The following is a 20,361-nucleotide window of genomic DNA, read 5'->3' as shown; positions in this document are numbered from 1 at the left end:
GCAAACTCCCTATGAACCCAGTAATAAAAATCATCAGCAATTTTGCCTGTATGGTTCTAAATCATTATCATCATTTTTGGAAGTGGCTTTGTAAATGAGATAATGTATACAAAATAATTGGCATAGTGGTTGGCACTCAGAATGCCCAGTGGATAATAATAATAAATACTGCTAATAAGTTATTAACTGACCTAGGATACAAAACAGTAATTGAATACAAAGAACAGTTCTTTTTCTTAAGGAGAAAAGAAGTTTCTGGAATGTTCAGGTACATCCTGGTTAGTAAATTCCTGATTCTTAAAAGTTTTTCGAGCTCCCTCTAAGCGTAGTCTTTGAGGAGAGAAAAATCTAAGCCTCTATCTTAGAATTACTAGCTCCTGACCACTAACCAGCACAAAAAGAAAGTCCAAAATGCCAGTCTTAGTTGGCCAAATTGTTCAGTTTACTTCATGTCCATCATTTACTGATCCTGTACACTGTTTAGCCAGGAACCTGGAATCCACTTACCTGGTCAAGCATTTGGAGCTCTGGCCATCAATCTAGTTTCTGAATTTGTAGACCAAATAGACATGACTGCTGTTAGATTTCTCAGACTCAGAGTAAAACTTTGAAATCTAGAAAATGTGCAGTGATATCTCTTTAGACCTGGCTGGAAACAGGACTCTACAAATTCCTCTCTTCTGAGAGAGCTAGCAATTAGGCAACCTCAGCAAGACAAATCATTTCACTGCAAGCTGTGCTTTCCGATTGAAAATTAGATGCCACAGTAACTCTCAGGAAGACTGGAAACCCAGAGTATTCTCCACCGAAGAAGTCTTAGCATGATTATTTCTGAATCAGATATGCAAGAAACTTCAATGCCAACAGCAAGCACGTTGAGAAGACTTCTATTCCCAAAGTGGTTTCCTAAAATTTCTGTCCTGTTACAAACGTCTACCTATCCCTGTGATCTGTGATGCCACTGACGGAACCACCTGTGAAGCAAGCTCTCACATAGTCAACCACAATTGCACTCTTCGAGACATACATTCAAAACGAACAAAAGAAAAATCCATGCCCATCTCCAGAGAAAAGGCAGGCTCTTACCTAGTCCTAGGCTTTGTCCATAGGCACTTGATTGGATAAAGATGCTCAAAACCAAGAAAATGGAGACACACAGGGAACTTCCCATTTCTCCTGTCTCACCCGAGGTCCGAGGTCCCTCGGAGGTCTTCTCCCTAATTTCTGAAGCTGGAGACCAGATTGCCTATTGATACTTTGTTAGGAAAGGCTGCCCATTAATAATTAACCTTTAAACATGTTATTTAGTGTTCAGACTTTCCTTGCTACCCCCAAACCCAAATCTAAGCATATCTGTTATACAAAAAAGGTTGACTTACAAAAGTGTTTTTTATCCTGATACATTTTGAAAATAAAACATCTTGTCATGTGCTCTTACCTTCTTAGGCCAAGGTCACAGTTCCACATTAATCAATGTAAAGTTAATGTGTTGTGTTTGGAAATTCTGTCAAAGGTCAGGGTAGGTGACTCCCACACGGTTGCCTAAGTCCCCCTCTGACAGCACTGCAAAGGGTATGCAGGCTCATGGCAGTGGTGTTTTAAATTGCAGGTTAAGCCCAAAGGAAAAGCAAAGGGCTCTGCTATATGGAGAGCTCCCAGAGGGTCTGTTTTCTGTGGAGTTCTGCAAAATTGCCGGTGCCTGTGGTCAAAGAGTGGTGGGGCAATGTTTCTAAAACTGAAAGGGGCAGAAAACCTCTAATCTCAGTGGAAGAAGGGGCAAAGATGCAGAACTGGATGCTTTTGCTGGGACCTCATGGAGAGATGACCCTACAATAAACACAAGCTTTACTTCTCTGTGTTAATTAAGGCTGTGAGGAAGCCTGAGAGGTAAGGGCACTTGGCAAAACCAGGCAAGAGAAATGCCACTGTGTATGACTCTTATAATATTCCTTGAGTCTCCAGTTTTATTTAAACTTTATTCACTCGTTCAATTTTCTTTTTTGGGGCTGGGGTGGGGCATATCTCCTATATGCCAGGCACTGTTCTAGGCACTTGGGATATAAAAGTGAATAAAACAGACCAAGAGTCCAGTCCTTGTTAAGCTTATGGAAGGAGTCAGATAATACACAATAGACATAATAAATAAGAAATTTACGTAGACTTGTAGAATGCAATGAGAACAATGGAAAAAGGAAAAGTAAAGCAGAATTAAGGAGATAGGAGAAAGTAGGGATTTTAAATAGAATGGTCAGGGAGAGCCCTATTGGGAAATTGAATTTTGAGCAAAAGTTTAGTTAGCTGCCGCTGTGGACATCTTGGGGAGGAGAGCTCAGACAGCCAGAACAGTCAGTGCAGCCAGTGCAAAGGTCCTAAGGTAGGAACATGCCTAGTATGTTCCAGGAAGAGCAAGGATACCAGTGATTAGGGAGATGTCATTGTAAGGACTTTGGCTTTTATACTATGAGACAAGGGGAACCATTCTGAGCAGAAGCATGACATAATTTGTGTTATATTTTTAAACGATCATTCTGGTTTGCAAGGCTAGAAACAAATTATTAGTGAGCAAGGGTGCAAATGGTGTCTTAATTCAGCGTGGTAGCAGTGGAATTGGGAATGGTGGGTGGGTACTGGATATATTTTAAAGGTAAATATAATAGGATTTCCTGACTACTGGAATGTGGCATGTGAGAGAAAGACAGGAGGTGAGATGACTCTAAGGATTTTGGCTTGAGCAATGGGACCGTGGGATTGAAATCAGCTGAGATGGGGAAGGTTTTGGGGGGAAGATTAGGAATTCAGTTTTGACCATTTGGAGTTTGAGATGTCTCTTAGATATGCAGGTGGAAATGTGGGTAGGCAGTTACATAACTGCCCAAAGGATCACTGCCCAGGTGAAACTGGCAGACAGGATCTCCTGAGGCCACCAGCAGGTTTGGACAGATGGACCCTAGGCCAAAGCCTGACACTGTGCTGTCCTCTGGCTGCACCTCCTTCCACAGGGCTGCAGTTTGGGGACTGTCACTCAGATGCATGATTTCTGAGCAGAGACTTCTGCCCTGACTCTCTGGCTGGTTTTGTTCTAGCCTACACAGTTAAGTAGTATCTGCAGGTTCCACTTTACTTCTTATTTTCCGGAAAGGTGGAACCTAAAACCAGCTAGTTATGCACTTTGAACTCCTCTCGCTTGGGCTCACCTCATCTTTTGTCCTCTGGTGCTGTCAGGAAACCTGCAGATTAACTCACCAAGACACCAGGGTAGCTGAGTGCCCCCGGGATCGTGGGTCTGCTTCCCACTATCTGTGCAAAATGTTACTTAACTTTAATGAGGCCCATCTCTTCACCTGTAAAATGGGATAACATGAGCTAGAAACATTATTTCAAGATAGCAACTGAATATTATTTTTCTCCCAACATCTTCCTTTTGCTCTCCCTCCCACTTAAGAAGCGCAAAGACAAAAGTCTACGAATCTTTTGTCTTCCCAAAACTTAGGACCTGGGGCAAGCAAATTTAACCAACAAAGGCAAGCAGAAGGCTAAACATGTTTTAAAGGGATGTGAAGGGAGGAGCACTCCCACCTTCCCATCACTAGAAAAAGTCTCTAGAGCTTTGCAAGTGGGTGGGGGAGGGTGAGACTTGTCTATGAGGGCAGAGGGGACAACCCCTTGTTTCCCAGAAACTCTGCTAGAAGGTGGTACGAGTCCAGAGAAGAATTGGCTGCGTTGGCAGGTGGGCAAAAGATGCCCCTGTTCCTGGCATGGGGTGGGAGCAGCAGTGAGCCCCCAGTGCCAATTGGTCATGTAGATGGGGAGGACAGGCCACACAGTGGCCACCTATGTGGACTGATGACAGAGGACCAGCCGCTCACTCCCAACCCCAGACCTGGGTATTGTGTCTGATCCAGAACTATGGCATAACTAGGGGTGGGGGGTGGAGAGAAGGAATCTAGGAGGTCCTGAATAATAAGAGTTTCGAGTTGTAACTCAGATGGGTTACAGAAAATAAAGACATTTCTTGCACAGCAGAATTTGTGGACTGAGATTCACACCTCTGTAAACATAGGCATGTCCTGAGAATGTGCTTGTGAAGTGCCCAGCCATACGCCTGGTTCATAGTCGAGGTTCAGTAAATTATAATGACTTCTTTTGGAGGCAATATGCTTAGTGATCAAGAGTCCAGGCTTTGGAATCAGACAGGTCTTGATTCAAATCCCAGGCCTATCACTTACTAACTGGGTGACCTAGGGCAAGACATTCATGTTCTGAACTTGACTTTTCTCCGTCTATGTAATGGGACTAATGATACCTACCTGAGTGGATATAAGGAGATAATTTAAAGAGACAAAGCCCTTAACTAGCCTATCAAGTAGGAAATAATAAACGGCACCTATTATTATTTTCATTGTTTTTAATTCACCTTGAGATCAAGAGGATGTCCAGGAAGTAGATTATAGCAGGACCACAGTACTCAAATTTTAGCAGAGAATGCAAAGGACAGGAAAACAGAAGGGTCTGTACTAGTGGTTGAGCTTTGGAATAGGAGTCAGCCCGAGACCTTGGGAAAAGGACAAGCTACAGGCCTATCCCAAGAGAAACTGAATGAGAACTTCTAGGGCTGGGGCCTGGAGAACCTTCACTGAAAACAGGTTCTCCAGGTTGCTCTTGATCACCTGAGGTTTGAGGACCATGGCCTCAGAGCGGTGCTTAAGAGACAGACTGGGGGTATAAGAACAAAATAACAGGACTTTCAGATTTTTCTTGTATCACCTGGTATAGACTGATGTTTGTGTTCCCCCCAAATTCGTACGTTGAATCCTAATCCCCAAAGTGATGGTACATGGAGGTGGGGCCTTGGGAGGTGATTAGGTCATGAGGATAGAGTCCTTAGGAATGAGATGAGTTCCCTTATAGAAAGGACCCCAGACAGATGCCCTGCCTTTTCCTCCATGTGCGGTTACAATGAGAACACAGCCATCTCTGAGACCCTCATCAGATACCAAATAGGCCAGTGTCTTGATTTTGAGCTTCCCAGCCTCCATAGCTGTGAGAAATAAATTTGTTGTTTATAAGCTACCCAGTCTGTGCTATGCTATTATAGCAGGCCAAACAGACTAAGATAACACCTGAGAAAAATTTGTGTATTTATATTTATAATATATTCATATATAGTGAGTGCTAACATATTAGTGCTATATAATTTATAAGCAAATAAATATCCATATATTTTGGGGGGGCACTAAAAATCCCCCCCTTTTATTTATTTATTTATTTTAAATTAAAGTTTATTGGGGTGACAATTGTTAGTAAAGTTACATAGATTTCAGGTGTACAATTCTGTATTACATCATCTATAAATCCCATTGTGTGTTCACCACCCAAAATCAGTTCTCCTTCCATCACCATATATTTGATCCCCTTTACCCTCATCTACCACCCCCCTTCCCCCTTCCCCTCTGGTAACCACTAAACTATTGTCTGTGTCTATGAGTTTTTGTTTCTCATTTGTTTGTCTTGTTCTTTTGTTGTTTTAAACTGATAAAGGCACTCCATTAAAAATGTGTGAGGACTCTGCCATAGAGGAATAGAATGGCTGCCAGGCCTTCATGACCTCTGACTGTAACGTGGTTGACTCCATTAATATGTCGGAATAGTCAATAGATCCATTAGTGGGATCTTTAGTCATTTCCACACCCAAGAAAGCCCAGCAGTTATTGGAGCACCCTTCATTTCTCATGAGTTGAAAAGGAGACAGGCGTGAGCCCCATGGAACCCAGAGCCTCCTCCATTAGAGTTATCAGCATTGCCCATGGGATTACTGCCCAGTGGTTTCTCTCATCTGCAATCCTCAGTCCAAAATAATTATGGCTTTATAATTCAATTCTTAAAAATTGTCCAGTTTTTGTTCTCATTTAATTTGAAGAGCTCCTTGAAGAAATAGAGATTTCGAGAGACTGGCATTTGGTGACCTGAATGTAACCTTTTTCTTTAGTGTAATGGTGATAAGAAAGTTAATCAGGAGAAAAGAAATAAATATTTTACAGAGATAAAGAGAGCAAGTCCCAGGAAGAGAGAAGCCAGGGGATCAAGGTGAAGTTCACTGATGAGAGAAGCAAGGCTTTATATTTAGAATCAGATTTCTTTGCTTTCGTCTACAGAAATTGGGGATACCGAGAATGGCAGCCTGAGGCTGGAGTTCTAAGAAAAAGAGTAATTGAAACAGTAACTTTTGGATTGGTACTATTATTTTCCTAATTTTACAGCTGAGATTTTAGAGATTAAGAACTGAGACCAAAAAAAAACCCCAAAACAAGACAAAAACAAAAACCAAAACATAAAAAGTTGAGAGAAGGGAAATCGGGGCCATCTGAGTGCAGGGTCAGTTTTTTTAACCATAAACCCTTATTCCCTGCATATCTGGCTTTCCCAGGATTGCACTGGGCTTTCTTTCCTATACCTCAACCCTCTTCCACTCCCGCGATGAAATTAATGTAGTTTCCAGGACCATCTCATTAGAAAACGATGACCCTCTCTTATTCTTGCTTGGGGCCAAGACTGCCACTGGGAAAGTGACCAAGTTTTTATTGAGTCACCAATCGACCTGTGTGGACATTCTTTTACCATGTGGGGATATGGCAAAACAAGTAGGGACACTTCCTTAGTTTGAATTGGAACATGTCCTCATTTGGAAAGGGGTTGGCCTGGAATTTAACCTTTTCCTTATCTATTTTTTTTAAAGACCAGTAAACAAATGAAAGGTGAAAACAAGATTGCAGATATTTTAGACTGAAAGAATGAAGTGTTTTATGCCTTTCAAGCAGGTATTCATTCACCCAAGATCATCAAGCCTCACTGAATAACTGTTGCAGATTGACCTTTGTCTCAGCTCTGTCTCTGACTCACTGTGTGAACTTGGGCAAATCATGTAACCTCTGTCCACCTCGATTTTCTCATCTGTGAAGTGGAATTGTGAGGATTAAACGTCATCACATGGAAAGCGCTTATAACAACTTTTGGCACAATCAGAGCTCATTTGAGTTTTGTAACAAATGAGGTAGGAATTACTTCTATTTTACAGGTGAGAAAACTGAGGCTCCGAGAATTCTTGTTCAGGGCCACATGTTTAATCCATGTAGATGGGATATAAGGACTTCTAGGTCCCTGTAAACTCTATTGCTCTCTTATTCCCCAAATCTAAAGTGAAGAGCTGAGTACCTACAAAGCAAAGAGCTGAGATCTCTTTCTACACTTATTTTTGTTTCCTGCTCTGTTCTGGCCCATTTATTCTCCCCATTAGAATTTCAGCTGCTGGTTTGTGGAATGATTTAAAAAACCAAACCAACAACAATAACAGCAACAATAACAAAAGCCCCACAAAAACTAGAGCAGTCTGTTTTTGTGACTAGATACTTTGGAACCAATAACACGTTTTATGATTTTAGTAGTACCAGTAGAATGGAAGACCTTTTTTCTCTGTTTGCATTATGTTTGAATGCAAAAGGAAATAAAGATTAAATTGGTTTTGAACAGCCAGATAGACATAAAACATTGCTCGATCCTTCAAGTTTTCCAAAGGTTTTTTTCTCCTTGGTGGGAAAGAAGGCAGGCATAGACTAGACTGTCCCTGCACCCTCTAGCTGCTTGGATGTTGGTTAGGCTTGTTGAGAGGTGATTATGATGGGGTCCTCAGAGACAGCAATCAAGCTGCAAACTGAATTGAAGAATTGCAGCAAACCAAGGGCACAGTTTAAGAAGGTGGGCCATCAGCATGCTGCCCCCTTTTTTAGGTCCTAGTATTTCTAACTATGGGATACCCAAGGGCACAGTCTCCATCCTGGGTGTTAGGCAAAGCTGGGGCAGTGCTAAGATTGAAACGGCCCAAGTCTCTCTGCAGCAGCTGGTATTCGAACCATATCACATACTCATCTTACAAAGACTTTCTGGGCTTAGAACATGAAGTCTTTGGCTGCAAGAAATCAGAAACCGGTCCCAGTGATCTGCTTCAAGTGCTGCTGACTCATCATTTTCCCACTGACAGGATATCTTGCTGACGTGATTACTCATTGATTCCTAGACAGGCCTACAAGTCAGGGATTAACAGTTTAGGGGCCAACTCCCAAAGATGCCATATTCTCTATGTGATCTGATTGAAACCTCAGGAACAATCTTACGAGTCAAGTATGACAATTCCCTATGTAGAGAGAAGAAAACTGAGGCTTAGAGAGGTGACTGAGTTGCCTAAATCCATACCCTGGTAAGTGGTGGAATGGGATTTGAATTATGTTTGTCTAACTCCACAAACTCACACAACAAAATTAGTTGTGCCAAGGAAGGTAGGAATTGGCTGTGAGATCTTCATGTGCCTAAATTAAAAAAAAAAAATGTAATCGTGTTGTGCTCTTGCACTGCAGATAATGACATAGATCATGTTTTTATTTTTATTATTATTATTACTTTCAAAACAAAAGTTCTCAAGCCCTTTCTCAGCTATTTAATAGAGATAGCCTGAAATAACCCATGAGACATAGCAAAAGATCCAATCCAAGATAAGGGCACTAGAGCCTTTGCTCATGAAGGTTTGTCATGAACCAAAGAGTGCTTGGCAGGAAATTGTCACGGTGAGATGGCTATGAAAGATCCAATTTACACACCACCATCAGTCATCCAGTTACTCTTGAAACCATTTGGGTTAGATCATGCCTAGGGGCCTCCAGAAAGCAGCAATGAGATGCTTTGATAATTCTGTTCAGTTAATTTTTTTTAAAAAAGGTAAAATTGCTACTCTCATTCAGATATAAAAATGAACAGGTGGTATTTTTTTAGCTCATTGGTGAGAAAGCTGGTAAGCGTGTTATAACCAGTTCCAAGGAGAAGCCAAAAGCCTCCACAAATTTATATGGATAAAGGAATGCTGAAATGAATGTGCAAATGGAAGCAAAAATATTTTTTCCACAGTGTGGGAGGGAAGTCAATGGAACCTTGACAGGACAGGACATAATTTGCATTTTGTCTTGCTATTGTTACCTATAATGTACAGTGTTGTAAAATGCCTCAAGGGCAACAAACACTAGAATCAGATAACCCAGAAGGCCGAGCTATGTGTAGACAATGCTGGTTTTCCATTGAGGCACAAAATTTCTCCCTGTAATTCCTATTGTTAAGAAATGATAAAGAAACAGTTCTTAGCTACAGAATACTAAAGATAACTGGATAGGATTCCTTCCCGAGGAAAGGCTGCCTCTTTTTATATCTTTGTCTCCTGAGTGGAGGCTTTGTGATAACAGAGAACTGGATTTCTCGGCTGGCTTCTCTCTTTTTGGCCCCGTTAGTGGGCAAATTATTTAAAAGCTTTGTGCCTCGGTTTCCCCACTCTAAAACAGGGGCATTTACCTCACAGGGTTTGAAGGAAGCCTAAATGAGAAAATCCGTGAAATGTACTTAGCATAGTGCCCAGTACAACACATGTCAGCTGTTATTATTTTTATTGATTACAGTCTTTTGTCGTGCTTTTTATTTTTTCTGCTCGTATACATTCCTTCCCTTTCTCTTTCTCTACCCATGTAACTGACTATAATAAAGGATAGAACTATTTATAGTGATGGGGTTCAGGGCAGGCTGTCCCAGAATCATCCACTGTGGCATGTGGATTATTTGGAGATGAAGACAATCAAGGCCCAACAGACTAAAGAAGAGCTTTTTATCTCCCTAAAAAGAATTTAGATAGGGGGCCTGTACCAGGAGGAGAGCTGTTACCTGAGGTGACTATTTACATCAAAAAGACTGCTCTGGACACATGGCAAACATTTGTTTACCAAACGTTTGCTCTTTCTGTGAATTGTTTTCCTTCCCCTTTGACATCCCACGCCCCTAACCCCTTCTTACTCAGGATAGCATATAAGCCTCAATCTCCGACTGCCTGAGAGTCTTTCCTGTCTTCTTTGCGGGACTCCTATGCATGTGAAATTAAATGTGTTTTTTCTCCTGTTAGTCTGTCTTATGTCAGTTTAATTATTCAGCCAGCTAAAGAACCTGGAAAGGAAGAAAAGTTTTTCTCCCCTACAATAAGGTTTTGGAAAAATAGAGATAAGGTGTATGTTTCCTGTTGTTGATTTTGAAATGAACTATATAAATTGTTATATATTCCTTTCTACTTAAAAAATAACATACACACACACCCCCTCCAAAAAAAATTTTTTTTTTTTTTGCTTTCTTGGTTTTTGAGTAATTCCCATCACCTGTCTTGGACCAGCTAACCCTGAATTTAAATGTAAAATTTGGTTCCTTTTCTCAAGTTAATGTCCAAAGAAAACAGGCTCTAAAGTGGGGTAGCGTGGAGAGGTAACTACCAGAGTCAGGACTAGGAACTCGTGGTGAGTCTATCCCCAGCCTGATGCTCCTGAGAATCCAGGGCCCATGTCCAAGGGCCAGAGGGTCCGTGTGCCCCTGGGGGGCAGTGTGTGCTGGGCACCAGAGAACATCTTCCACACAGGCCTGCCCAGGGTAGAGATGGTGCAAATCCGCCTTCAGGAAATTCGTTTTTTCCCTTTGGGTCTGGTGGAGGGGAGACCACTGAACCCCCAAAAGGAACTCTTGCGTGTCTCAGGGTCAGGATGCCTGCGTGGGTCTGACCTCATCGTTCCCAATTTCTGTTCTACTGCTTTGAGAAACAGTCAGATTACTCAGGTGAGTCCCACAGGCACTCTTCCCCTTTCCTTAGCTGCCTGCTTGCCTTCTGCAGGGAGGAGAGGGTGTTTGCTCTGACTGAGGCACGCTGGGGAAGGAGCTTTATTTACCTCGAGGCCAAGTTTGGGGAGGGGAGGACAAAACTACTGCTGGGTTTAGGCTTCCTTTAAATTTATGGCCACTGGAGTGATACCCTAGAGATAACCATTTTTCACTCCACAATTCCATTCCAATCACCTCATCTGACTGTCAGGCTACACGGAGGACTCTTGGGGGAAAAATCGTCCTTTTGATGCCTTAGGAAACAAGAGTGATTAGATGTCAGAGGTCATCCAGTGTGTAACTGGGATCTTGGAACTGCGAGAACACAATCAGATTTACAGAGGTCTCCCTGTCTTCAGAGACTCTTTCTTTTTGCTATCATATCTCTAAAGCAAAACTGCTTTTCTTAGCTCTTGATTAAACAAACAAACAAACAAACAGCAAACAAACTTCCCTTGTTCATTTTTCACGGGCAATATAAAACAAGGAAATGGTAGGCTGTTAATGGTAGGTTGAAGTGGTAGCAAGACCCAATCTTGGCCAAACTTGGTGCCACGCCGAGAGACATGGATTTAAGGGTAGAAGATATGGGTTTGAGCCCAGCTCTGCCTTGGGTAAATCTTAAACCTCTAGACAATGGGGATAATGAAACGTGTGATACCTACCTCACGAGAATGAAGGATGGTCAAAAATGACACATTGGACGACACATGGGAAGTCGTGTGGGTGAATATGTTAGTGGATCAAAGAGATCCTGTGAGACTTGGGGGCCCTAGCAGTCTTGCTTCTGGCCTCAGAGCAGAATGTGCTTTGTCACCACAGGGACCCAAGTGGCCACCAACAGAGGGAAAGGCCTCAGGGCCCAGCAGGGCAGGGTTCTCCTCAAAGGGATGGAGGGAGTGCTGAGGTGTCTACATTAGGTGGTTTACAGGCTTCAGGGAGGAGGCTGACACATGAGTGGACAACCTCACAAAATAATTCCCTTAGGCTTTGGTGAGGGTCAAGGACAGTGTGATTTGGTGGCATGCAGGCGAGCCCAGGGCTACTGCAATTAGGAAATTCCTGGAGAGCTCACCCTAGCACATAAAGGCTGGGATGTTCGATTAATATAAGGGATTAATTTTATGATAAAGCTCACTTTATGTGTCTCTCTGACTTACTTGGTTCCTCTTGTCTTCACTGACCCTTTGAATGAGTTCAGAGCCTTGAACTGTCCTCAGATTCCACGTCATACCCATCCTCACCCCTGAGCACAGGAAACATCTCTGCTCTGGTCTTGCTTTCTCCCGGGAGACTCATGAGGAGAGAGGTCTGAGTATGAGTTCTGACAATTAAGTCCGCGAACCCATCCTAGAAAAAGTGCTACATACCTCATTGCTGAATATCAGTACAGTCACCTTTGAAGTACTCCCCTTGGGAAGCTATGCACTGATGCCAGAGCCTAGTCCACCCTTCAAAGCCATTTTGGAACTCTTTTTTTGGAAAGGTCATCAGAGCTGTTGTTGTATTACCCTTGATGTCCTGACTGTTATCAAAATGTCTTCCTTTCGAAGAAGTCATTGGGGGCCAGATCAGGTGAATAGGGAGGGTGTTCCAATACAGTTATCTATTTACTGGCTAAAAACTCCCTCATAGACAGTAAGTGCCATGTAAGCTGGTGCAGTGTCATGATGCAAGAGCCATGAATTGTTGGCAAAAAGTTCAGGTCGTCTAACTTTTTCATGCAGCCTTTTCAGCAGTTCCAAATAGTAAACTTGGTTAAATGTTTGTCCAGTTGGTACAAATTCATAATGAATAATCCCTCTGCTATCAAAAAAGTCTAACAGTATCATTGCAACAAGTTCAGACAATGCAAACTTCATTGTCTGACCCCATATATAGGTGACATCTTTCCAACAGTACGTCTGGATGGAAAAGGGAAGGGGCCAAAGAGCTGCAACCTGGGAGTTCCAACATTTAGAAGTCAGGAGATGAGGAGGGACCATTTTGCTTTTGCCAAAAATGGCAATGGTAATAAATAAATTTCTTAATGGTAATAAAAACATCAATTTATTTAGCCAAATAAAATTTTAATGGTAACATTCTACCTAAAGGGTGGGAGTGAAAGGGTTGTAAATGAATGTATGAATCAATTTCTGGGCAGCTTCACCAGCATTGGATGTTGACATTCAACTTTTTTTTTGGGGGGGGGGGTTCTTTTAGAATATGTAGATTGTCATCTTAGGACTGGTTTCATTTACATTTCTTTGATTTCTAGAGAGAATTAACATTTTCCCACTGTTTGTCTACTAATTGTATTTCCCTTATGGGAATGGTCCTGTCTTTTACCTATTTATGTTTTGGAATCTTGACATTTGTTTTACAAATTTGAATTAGATATTTATGATAGATCGTAATTCTTTGTAATGTTTGATAGAAATAGTCTCCCTCTTAAAAAAATCTTTAGTAATGCTAATTTTTATAGTGCAATGACTTAAGTTGCTTCAAAGCCAAGAAAGTTAAAATTCCCTCAGAGAGGTGATAAACACTTTTTCAATGTTTTGCAAATTCTTCCATAATTAGATTTTATATTTAAGCTTTTAATCAACCAAAGCTTATTTTGGTGAATGTTTTATTTTTAAAACCTTTTTCTATTGTAAAATCAATAACTGTTTATCACAATAAGAAAATGAAGAGCAAACCCTTCCCACATTATTAACCAATGTTACCTCAATAAATTTAATTTTAAAAAATCATGATGAGGATGGTCTATAATTTCACCATCCAGAGGTAACCACTGTTGACATTTTGATGTGGATACATCCAAATTATTTTTCCTGTCTATATATTTATTTTAAAAAATGTAACTGCAAACACACTGTACAAACTCTTAGAAGCCTGTCTCAACAACATATTAATGACATATTTCAGTGGCATTAAATATTCTTTTAAAATATTATTCAAAGTAGCTATAAATTACATTTATAGATGTACCATAATTGACTTAATTCCCTATTGTTTTTCTATTAACTTTAATGAATCTAAGATATCATTATTATGAATAACGCTGCTATAAACGTAATTAGACATAAATTTTGGTCCACATTTCTGATCACCTCCTGTGCTTAAATTTCTTAAAGTAGAATTGCTGAGGCAAAGGTTATAAATATATGTGTGTGTGTATTTTTTTTTTCACATATACTGCTAAATTAAGTAAACTTATATTATTTTAAGTTCCCATCAACAGTGAATGGATGTGCTTTCCCACTCACTCCACCCTTTCTCCTTGTTAACATTAGCTATTAACATTTTTGCAATTTCATGCTGAATTGATAAGCCAAATTGGCACAGGTATATTTTGTTTTTTAGATGGTGAGTTAAAGTTGAATTTACTACTACCCCCATTTTTATTGGACATTTTCTTTCTTTATAAATTATCAATTAATGATATTTGTATGTCGTGTATATTAGTTTATATATCTTTGTATTTGTTATATATTTTTAAATTGAGGTACTCATTTAAAATTTTTTAAATGATTTCAAGTACACAGTGCAGTGGATATTTATGAATATCACCTTGGTACTTAAATTAATCAACTCCTAACATTTTCCACATATGCTTACTATCTTTGTTAAGAAGAATTCCTGTATAGCTATGTAACCCTTCCCAACTAATCTCATTTTTCCCCTCTTCAGAGGTAACCCTATCCTGAGTTTGGTGCCTCTCATTCTTACCTATGTATATGTTTACACCATATGTATGTAGCTATAAAATATATGGCATTATTTTCTATGTTTACACATTTTGATGCTCTTGTTTATCTGCAACTTGTTTTTACACTCAGCCTTACATTTTTGAGATTTACCTCTATTGATAAAACTGCTATAAATGACCCCTTTGTGTGAACGTATCACAATTTGTCCTATTGATAGATATTTGTGTGGTTTACTTTTTGTTTGTTTTTTACTATTCCAATGTTGCAATGGACTTGCATAGTCCACAAGTGAGAGCTTCTAGAGTTTACTCTTAGAAGTGAAATTGCTGCGTTGTAAGATAATGGATCTCTTCAGTGTTGCATGATGTTGACAATTTAGTCTCCAAAATGGTTACATCAATGAACACATCATCATCAAAATGTGAATGTTTCTCCTATTCTTCCACATCATCACCAACACTTGATAGTGTTAGATTACTTGTATTTCATTTTAACCTGTTTGATTAATGTACAATGTTATCTCATTGTCTTAATTTTCATCTCTCTAATTACTGGTAAGGATGAGCATCTTTTTATGTGTGCCATTGGTTATTTAAATTTCCTCTGCTATGAATTCATATCTTTTGCCTATCTTTCTATTATTTCATTAATGTTTTTCCTACTGATTGTAATTTTCTACGGTTGTATTACATGTTTTGCAAATATCCTCTCCCAGTTTGCATTTTGTCTTTTCACATTGCCTGTGGAGTTTTTGGTTGAACAGAGTTTTAAATTTTCATGTAGTCAGATTCATCAGACATTTCTGTCCAGAACAATCCTGTAGAGAAGGCAAAATCTTGCCTTACTCTCTTTTGGCTGGGCCCTGAGAATGAAACGGACATAAGATAGACTAACAGGAGAAAAGCATACACTTTGGCAGTATGTTTTACACGACACAGGAGGCTTCATAAGGAAATGAAGACCCAAAGAAATGGCAAAATTTACATGCTTTTATACTGAGTTGAACAAAAAGAGACAATTATGGGAAAGTAAACTATATAGGAAGGCCAAAGGAAGATCAGAATTATTGTAACAATGTCTATTTGTACAGTATTTTCTCGGCTCTATTCCTTATTGAAGCATGTTCCTTTCCCCCTCCTCCCCCAAGCCCAGTACTGGGAGGGCATCTTTCACAGGGAAATTTTCGGAAGAAAAGGGGAGATTAGGATACCCTTCTTGAATCTCTTTTTTTCCAAATGCTTTTAGCTCAAAATAATCCTTATGCCAAATTGACATATTTTGGGATGGTATATTCTCTCACTCTTAAATCCTTAGTGTCTTCATTTCTTCAATTTTTCTTTTAAGTCTCATCACCCCCCAAATTAGCAATTTTTTTATAAAAGACATTCTGTAATTTGTTGTAATCTTTCAGCTTTCCTAGAATTTACTTTTATTGGTCGTTATGCACTCTTGTTACAGTTGCAGTCTGTGAGCGCGGTTATAATAAAAATTATTTTTCTGCCTATGTTTACTGGGCCTGACATGGATGAAGTGATTGATAAGAGTAAGCAAATAGATGGTATACACAAGCCATTTCTGCTTCTCATTCTTCAGTAGACATTGCTAATTGACTGCATTAATCTCTTCATTCATGTACCCATATATTCATTTATTTACTTATCCAACAACTATTTTTAGAAAATCTACTATGTGCCTGAGCCAGGTTCTAATCTTTTCAAACCAGTTTTATTGGAATTGGCACTGGTGCACATTTGTCATCCTAAAACGTATTTGTGCGCGTGTGTGTGTGTGTGTGTGTGTGTGTGTGTGTGTGTGTGTGGTATTTTTCTCAGGGTTGTGGATGAGTATGATACTTATCTCCTAGGACGAATTGGGTATCAGGTCTTGTTTATCCATGATTTGGAACTGATTACATAATATGGAAAAATTTGTTTCTTGATTGTGTAGAAATATTGCTCAGTAAATTCGTTTAGGTCATACTTCTTTTGGTGGATGAGGTATTTCTTTAATAACTTTCTCAATTTCCTTCTCCTTCATCATTATTTTCATGTTTTTTACATCTTGTTTTGCCAGTTTTATAGTTTATATTTTGTACTGTTCGTTTGGCTAAATATTTTGAATTGATTATCATAAATTGTGCATTGCAGTCATTTATATTTTAAAATCCTTTATATTAATTGTTAAATTACCAGTCTTGTTTTTTTATTTTGTTGATATATACATTTTCTTTTATTTACTATATTTCCAAGGGGTTTAATCTATCTTATAATCTTTTCAGAGAATGAGCATTTAAATTTATTTATATCCACTGGTTTTCTGTTTTTCAGTTTATTCCTGTCCTTCATCTTCATTATTTTTATTTTTATTTTCCCTTATGTTGATTCTCTTCTTTTTATAAAATTTTACATCAAGTGCTTAGTTCACTTATTTTATATTTCTAAAATGCATCTCCATCTTTACCTTTGATCCCTGATTTGTTCATAATCCCCTTACTTTTGATAGATGATGTTTTCAGTTTTATAATACTGCAAAATTATTACCATGTTCTTAATTTCCTACTTAACTTTGTTGCTGAGGAGAACTTTTGTTGCTGTTGTTAGAAGTTGTCACCCATTGGTTTGTTTTTGTGGTAAATGTTTATTTGTATGTAATTTTAAACTTACAAAAATATTAAAAGATTAGTATGAAGAACTCCTGTATACCCTTTACCCAGATTGACCGTTTGTTTATATTTTGTTTGTTTATATTTTCCCTGAGTATTTTATCATTCATTCTCTCCATGTGAGTTTTTTTCTGCATCGTTCGAGAATTAGTTGCAGACGTCTATACATACCCACCTACCTAAATACTTCAATTACATTTACTGAGACAATTTCTCGAATAAAAATCAAGACATTTAACGGTTAAGAAAATCAAGAGATTTCATATTGATACAATATGATCATCTAATTTCATAATCCGTATTCAAGCTGTCAGTTATCCCAATACACATATAATTTATATTTAAATAAATAAATTTACATAATCTATATTTAAATTTATAATTAATCCTTTTGCTGCCAGTCGGATACATCTGAATGAATATGTGCGATAATTTTATACATAAAATAATGTCATTTATATACAAGTAGCTTAAATTGTTATTATTAAATGCATAAAACAGTCAAAATATCAACTTTTTGATTTTGTGGATTTCTGACACATTTTGGAAAAACTTGAACTCAACGGTGTGAAAGAATTAATTCATATTTAAATTGAATTAATTTCAATTTATACTTTATTTTACATATATTGTATATATTCTGTGTATATATGTATACACATATATATATAGAGAGAGAGATTGAGAGTATTTTAAAATTTACAATAAAGATGATGACAGTGTTAACAACTGAAATGGCTACTTGGTTACAGCAACTATCACATATAGGGCACTAAATGTACTAATATTTATTTTCTTCTTGTACTATGTTCTAAAGAAGTACATATTCATTTTCATATTTATTATTTTATTGTACACTTATATATTTATAGTAGAAAAATAAAGCAAAATAATAAAAACCACCAGACATCTCAGAGGATAGAGATAACCACTGCTAGTATTTAGGTGTATATTTTTCAGACTTTTGCTTTCAATCAACAAAAATCTGGACCTTTTTTCTGGTTAAATGAAATGTGAGTATATTAAAAATATGGCATCATACTGTATAATGTTTGGTTTTTAGCCGCTTTCTTTTAAGTCTTAGTATCATGTTATTTTACAAACTTTATAACTAATATTCATAACAACTTTGCAAAGTCGAGCTACATTTTTAGATGAAGAATTCAAGGTTCAGAGAGGTTTAATAAATTGCTAAAGTCACACAGCCGTAAGGAATGGGATTATAATCCAAACTCTGGACTGTTCACCTACAAATCTGTGGATTAGATCACTGTTTTGCCCAAGGCTCCTTTCATTGTTTTTATTTATGTTGTTAACATTTAGTTTTATTGCATTGTGTTCAGAAAATATATTTATATAATTTTCCTCTTGTTTCATTTTTGGGGACTTATTTGAGAGATAGCTTGTATGTACCAATGTGCTATACATTGAAAAAAATATAGAGTCTATGTTATTATTAAGTTCAATATATATCTACTGGTTCTAACTTATGAATTGTATAGTATTCATAGCCTGTATGTTACTTTTCAAATTTACATATATTTTTGTCACATCTTCGATGTCTTCTAAATCTTCGTCTCTTTAAATTTGTCTATTTAATTTTGAAGATTGGCTAATTTTTGTCTTAGCTTGATGAGTTAACACCTCCCATAACAATTTTGTTTTAAAATTCTATTTCTCTTTGCATTTCTAACTTTGGTAATCCATACCTTCACTGTTGATTTTATATCTTTCGTTATAATCAGAAGCCTCTTTCCACCCTCCCTCCACTTTTTGACTTCAAAATCTTTTTATGTGATATCAACTTTACCAATTTTATCAACTTTTTTTGGTATGTGTTTCCTTGATAAAACTTTGTTATTTTTAGCATTTCTGCATCTTTTTATTATAGAAACCTATTTTTAAGCAACAAACATTTTTCGGGATCTTTATGTTTACTGTTTAACAGTATGGGAATCTGTCTTTTGATAAATGAATGGCCTAAAAAGATGGACTCCTTTGGGATGCTGAAAGTGTAGTGATATGAAATGAGCTCTCAGCTACCGGCTGTGGACTTTTTGTAAGTTAGTTAATTCCTGTGTGAGGAAGTTATCCGTTTCTTCATCTGTAAAATTGTGTTAATGGGAGTACCAACCTCACACAGAGTTGTGGCAAAGACTAAATGAGATCAAGAACACTCAGGAATAAAAGCATATTAAACTATTATTTATAAAATATAATTGTCAATTTTTGCTGTTCTAGACATCATGCCTGGAAATATCATTCAAAACAAGTTTCTTGGCAATAGTACATAAAACAAATTCCTTTAACCAAAGATCCATGCTCAAAATGGGGGTAAACAGCTCCATACTTTTCTCTAACCATATCTCAAATTTCTCTTTGAGATCATGGGAATAACTTACAATAAAATTGCTGAGAAGCAGTGCTCCAGTGCCCCTCGGTTTCAGTTCAACTGGCCCGTCTTCACTTCTGGCTGCACTGTGTAGTTTCACAGCTTGACTTAAATTCAGCCATGTCAGGAATCAGAGCCTTGCTTTCCATTTAATTCATTAACTGTTTAGGTTGTACAAATAAGTTGTTTTCTCTCGTGATGTGTATTGAAGCTGTAGGCGTGGTTGGCTTCGGCTCTTCTCAGCAGGCATGGAAAAACTGAAACTAAGAAAAACAAACCAAGCAATGATGGATTTTCTACTTCCTGGATCATGTAACTTGCTCATCCAAGGAAAGCCATCTGGTGGGCAACCAGACATGAGGACTAATTCTCAGCCTGTGGTTCTCCCTCCAGCAGTTCTCTAGCCTCTGCACAACTGAACCTTCTGCTCAATTAAAGCTGCTAGGAATAGAAAGGGAATTCTTATTCACTTCTGCTCCAGAGGACCAAGAGGGACAGAGTGGAGACCTAAAAAAGTCTGAGGTTTAAACTACAGTCCATTTTTAACTTTCTAAAATGGTCTTGGTATTTTAGGATCTAGATAATGCTATATGACCAAACTGAAGAATAAATATTCTGTAATATTATAATTTGATAAACTCTAGAATAACATGGTTTATTTTTGTGATGGAGTCCAATCTCTTTTGGCTTCTGTTTGATCACTCAGAGGGAGATAAGGGTCTCTTTCTCTCCTGATGCAATAGATTAATTTTCTTAAACCTGTCTAATAATAATCATTATTTTGTCTCTGTTAAACCTACATTTCTAACTCCCTCCCTGGAGATTCAGATACACTGGGTCTGGGACCTGGAGATTCAGATACACGGAGGTCTGGGACCTCAGATTAGAGTTCT

General features: G+C 38.2%; 1 protein-coding gene across 1 annotated transcript in view; it reads right to left on the bottom strand.

The window, feature by feature from the left end:
- Positions 1 to 19,754, bottom strand: part of LIPC (lipase C, hepatic type) — a 145,272-nt gene extending 125,518 nt beyond the window's left edge. The window contains exons 1-2 of the mRNA XM_081048697.1: positions 19,479 to 19,754; positions 1,087 to 1,230 (exon numbers count right to left, since the gene is read on the bottom strand). Of these exons, the coding sequence (XP_080904823.1) occupies positions 1,087 to 1,171 (85 nt within the window). The 5' untranslated portion in view covers positions 1,172 to 1,230; positions 19,479 to 19,754. The remainder of the gene's footprint in view (positions 1 to 1,086; positions 1,231 to 19,478) is intronic.
- Between the last annotated feature and the right edge of the window lie 607 nt (positions 19,755 to 20,361).

The sequence above is a fragment of the Rhinolophus hipposideros genome, assembly GCF_964194185.1.
Source record: "Rhinolophus hipposideros genome assembly, chromosome: 5".
NCBI lineage: Eukaryota > Metazoa > Chordata > Mammalia > Chiroptera > Rhinolophidae > Rhinolophus > Rhinolophus hipposideros.
Note: the sequence above shows the minus strand (reverse complement) of the source record. Positions and strands in the feature narration are given on the sequence as shown.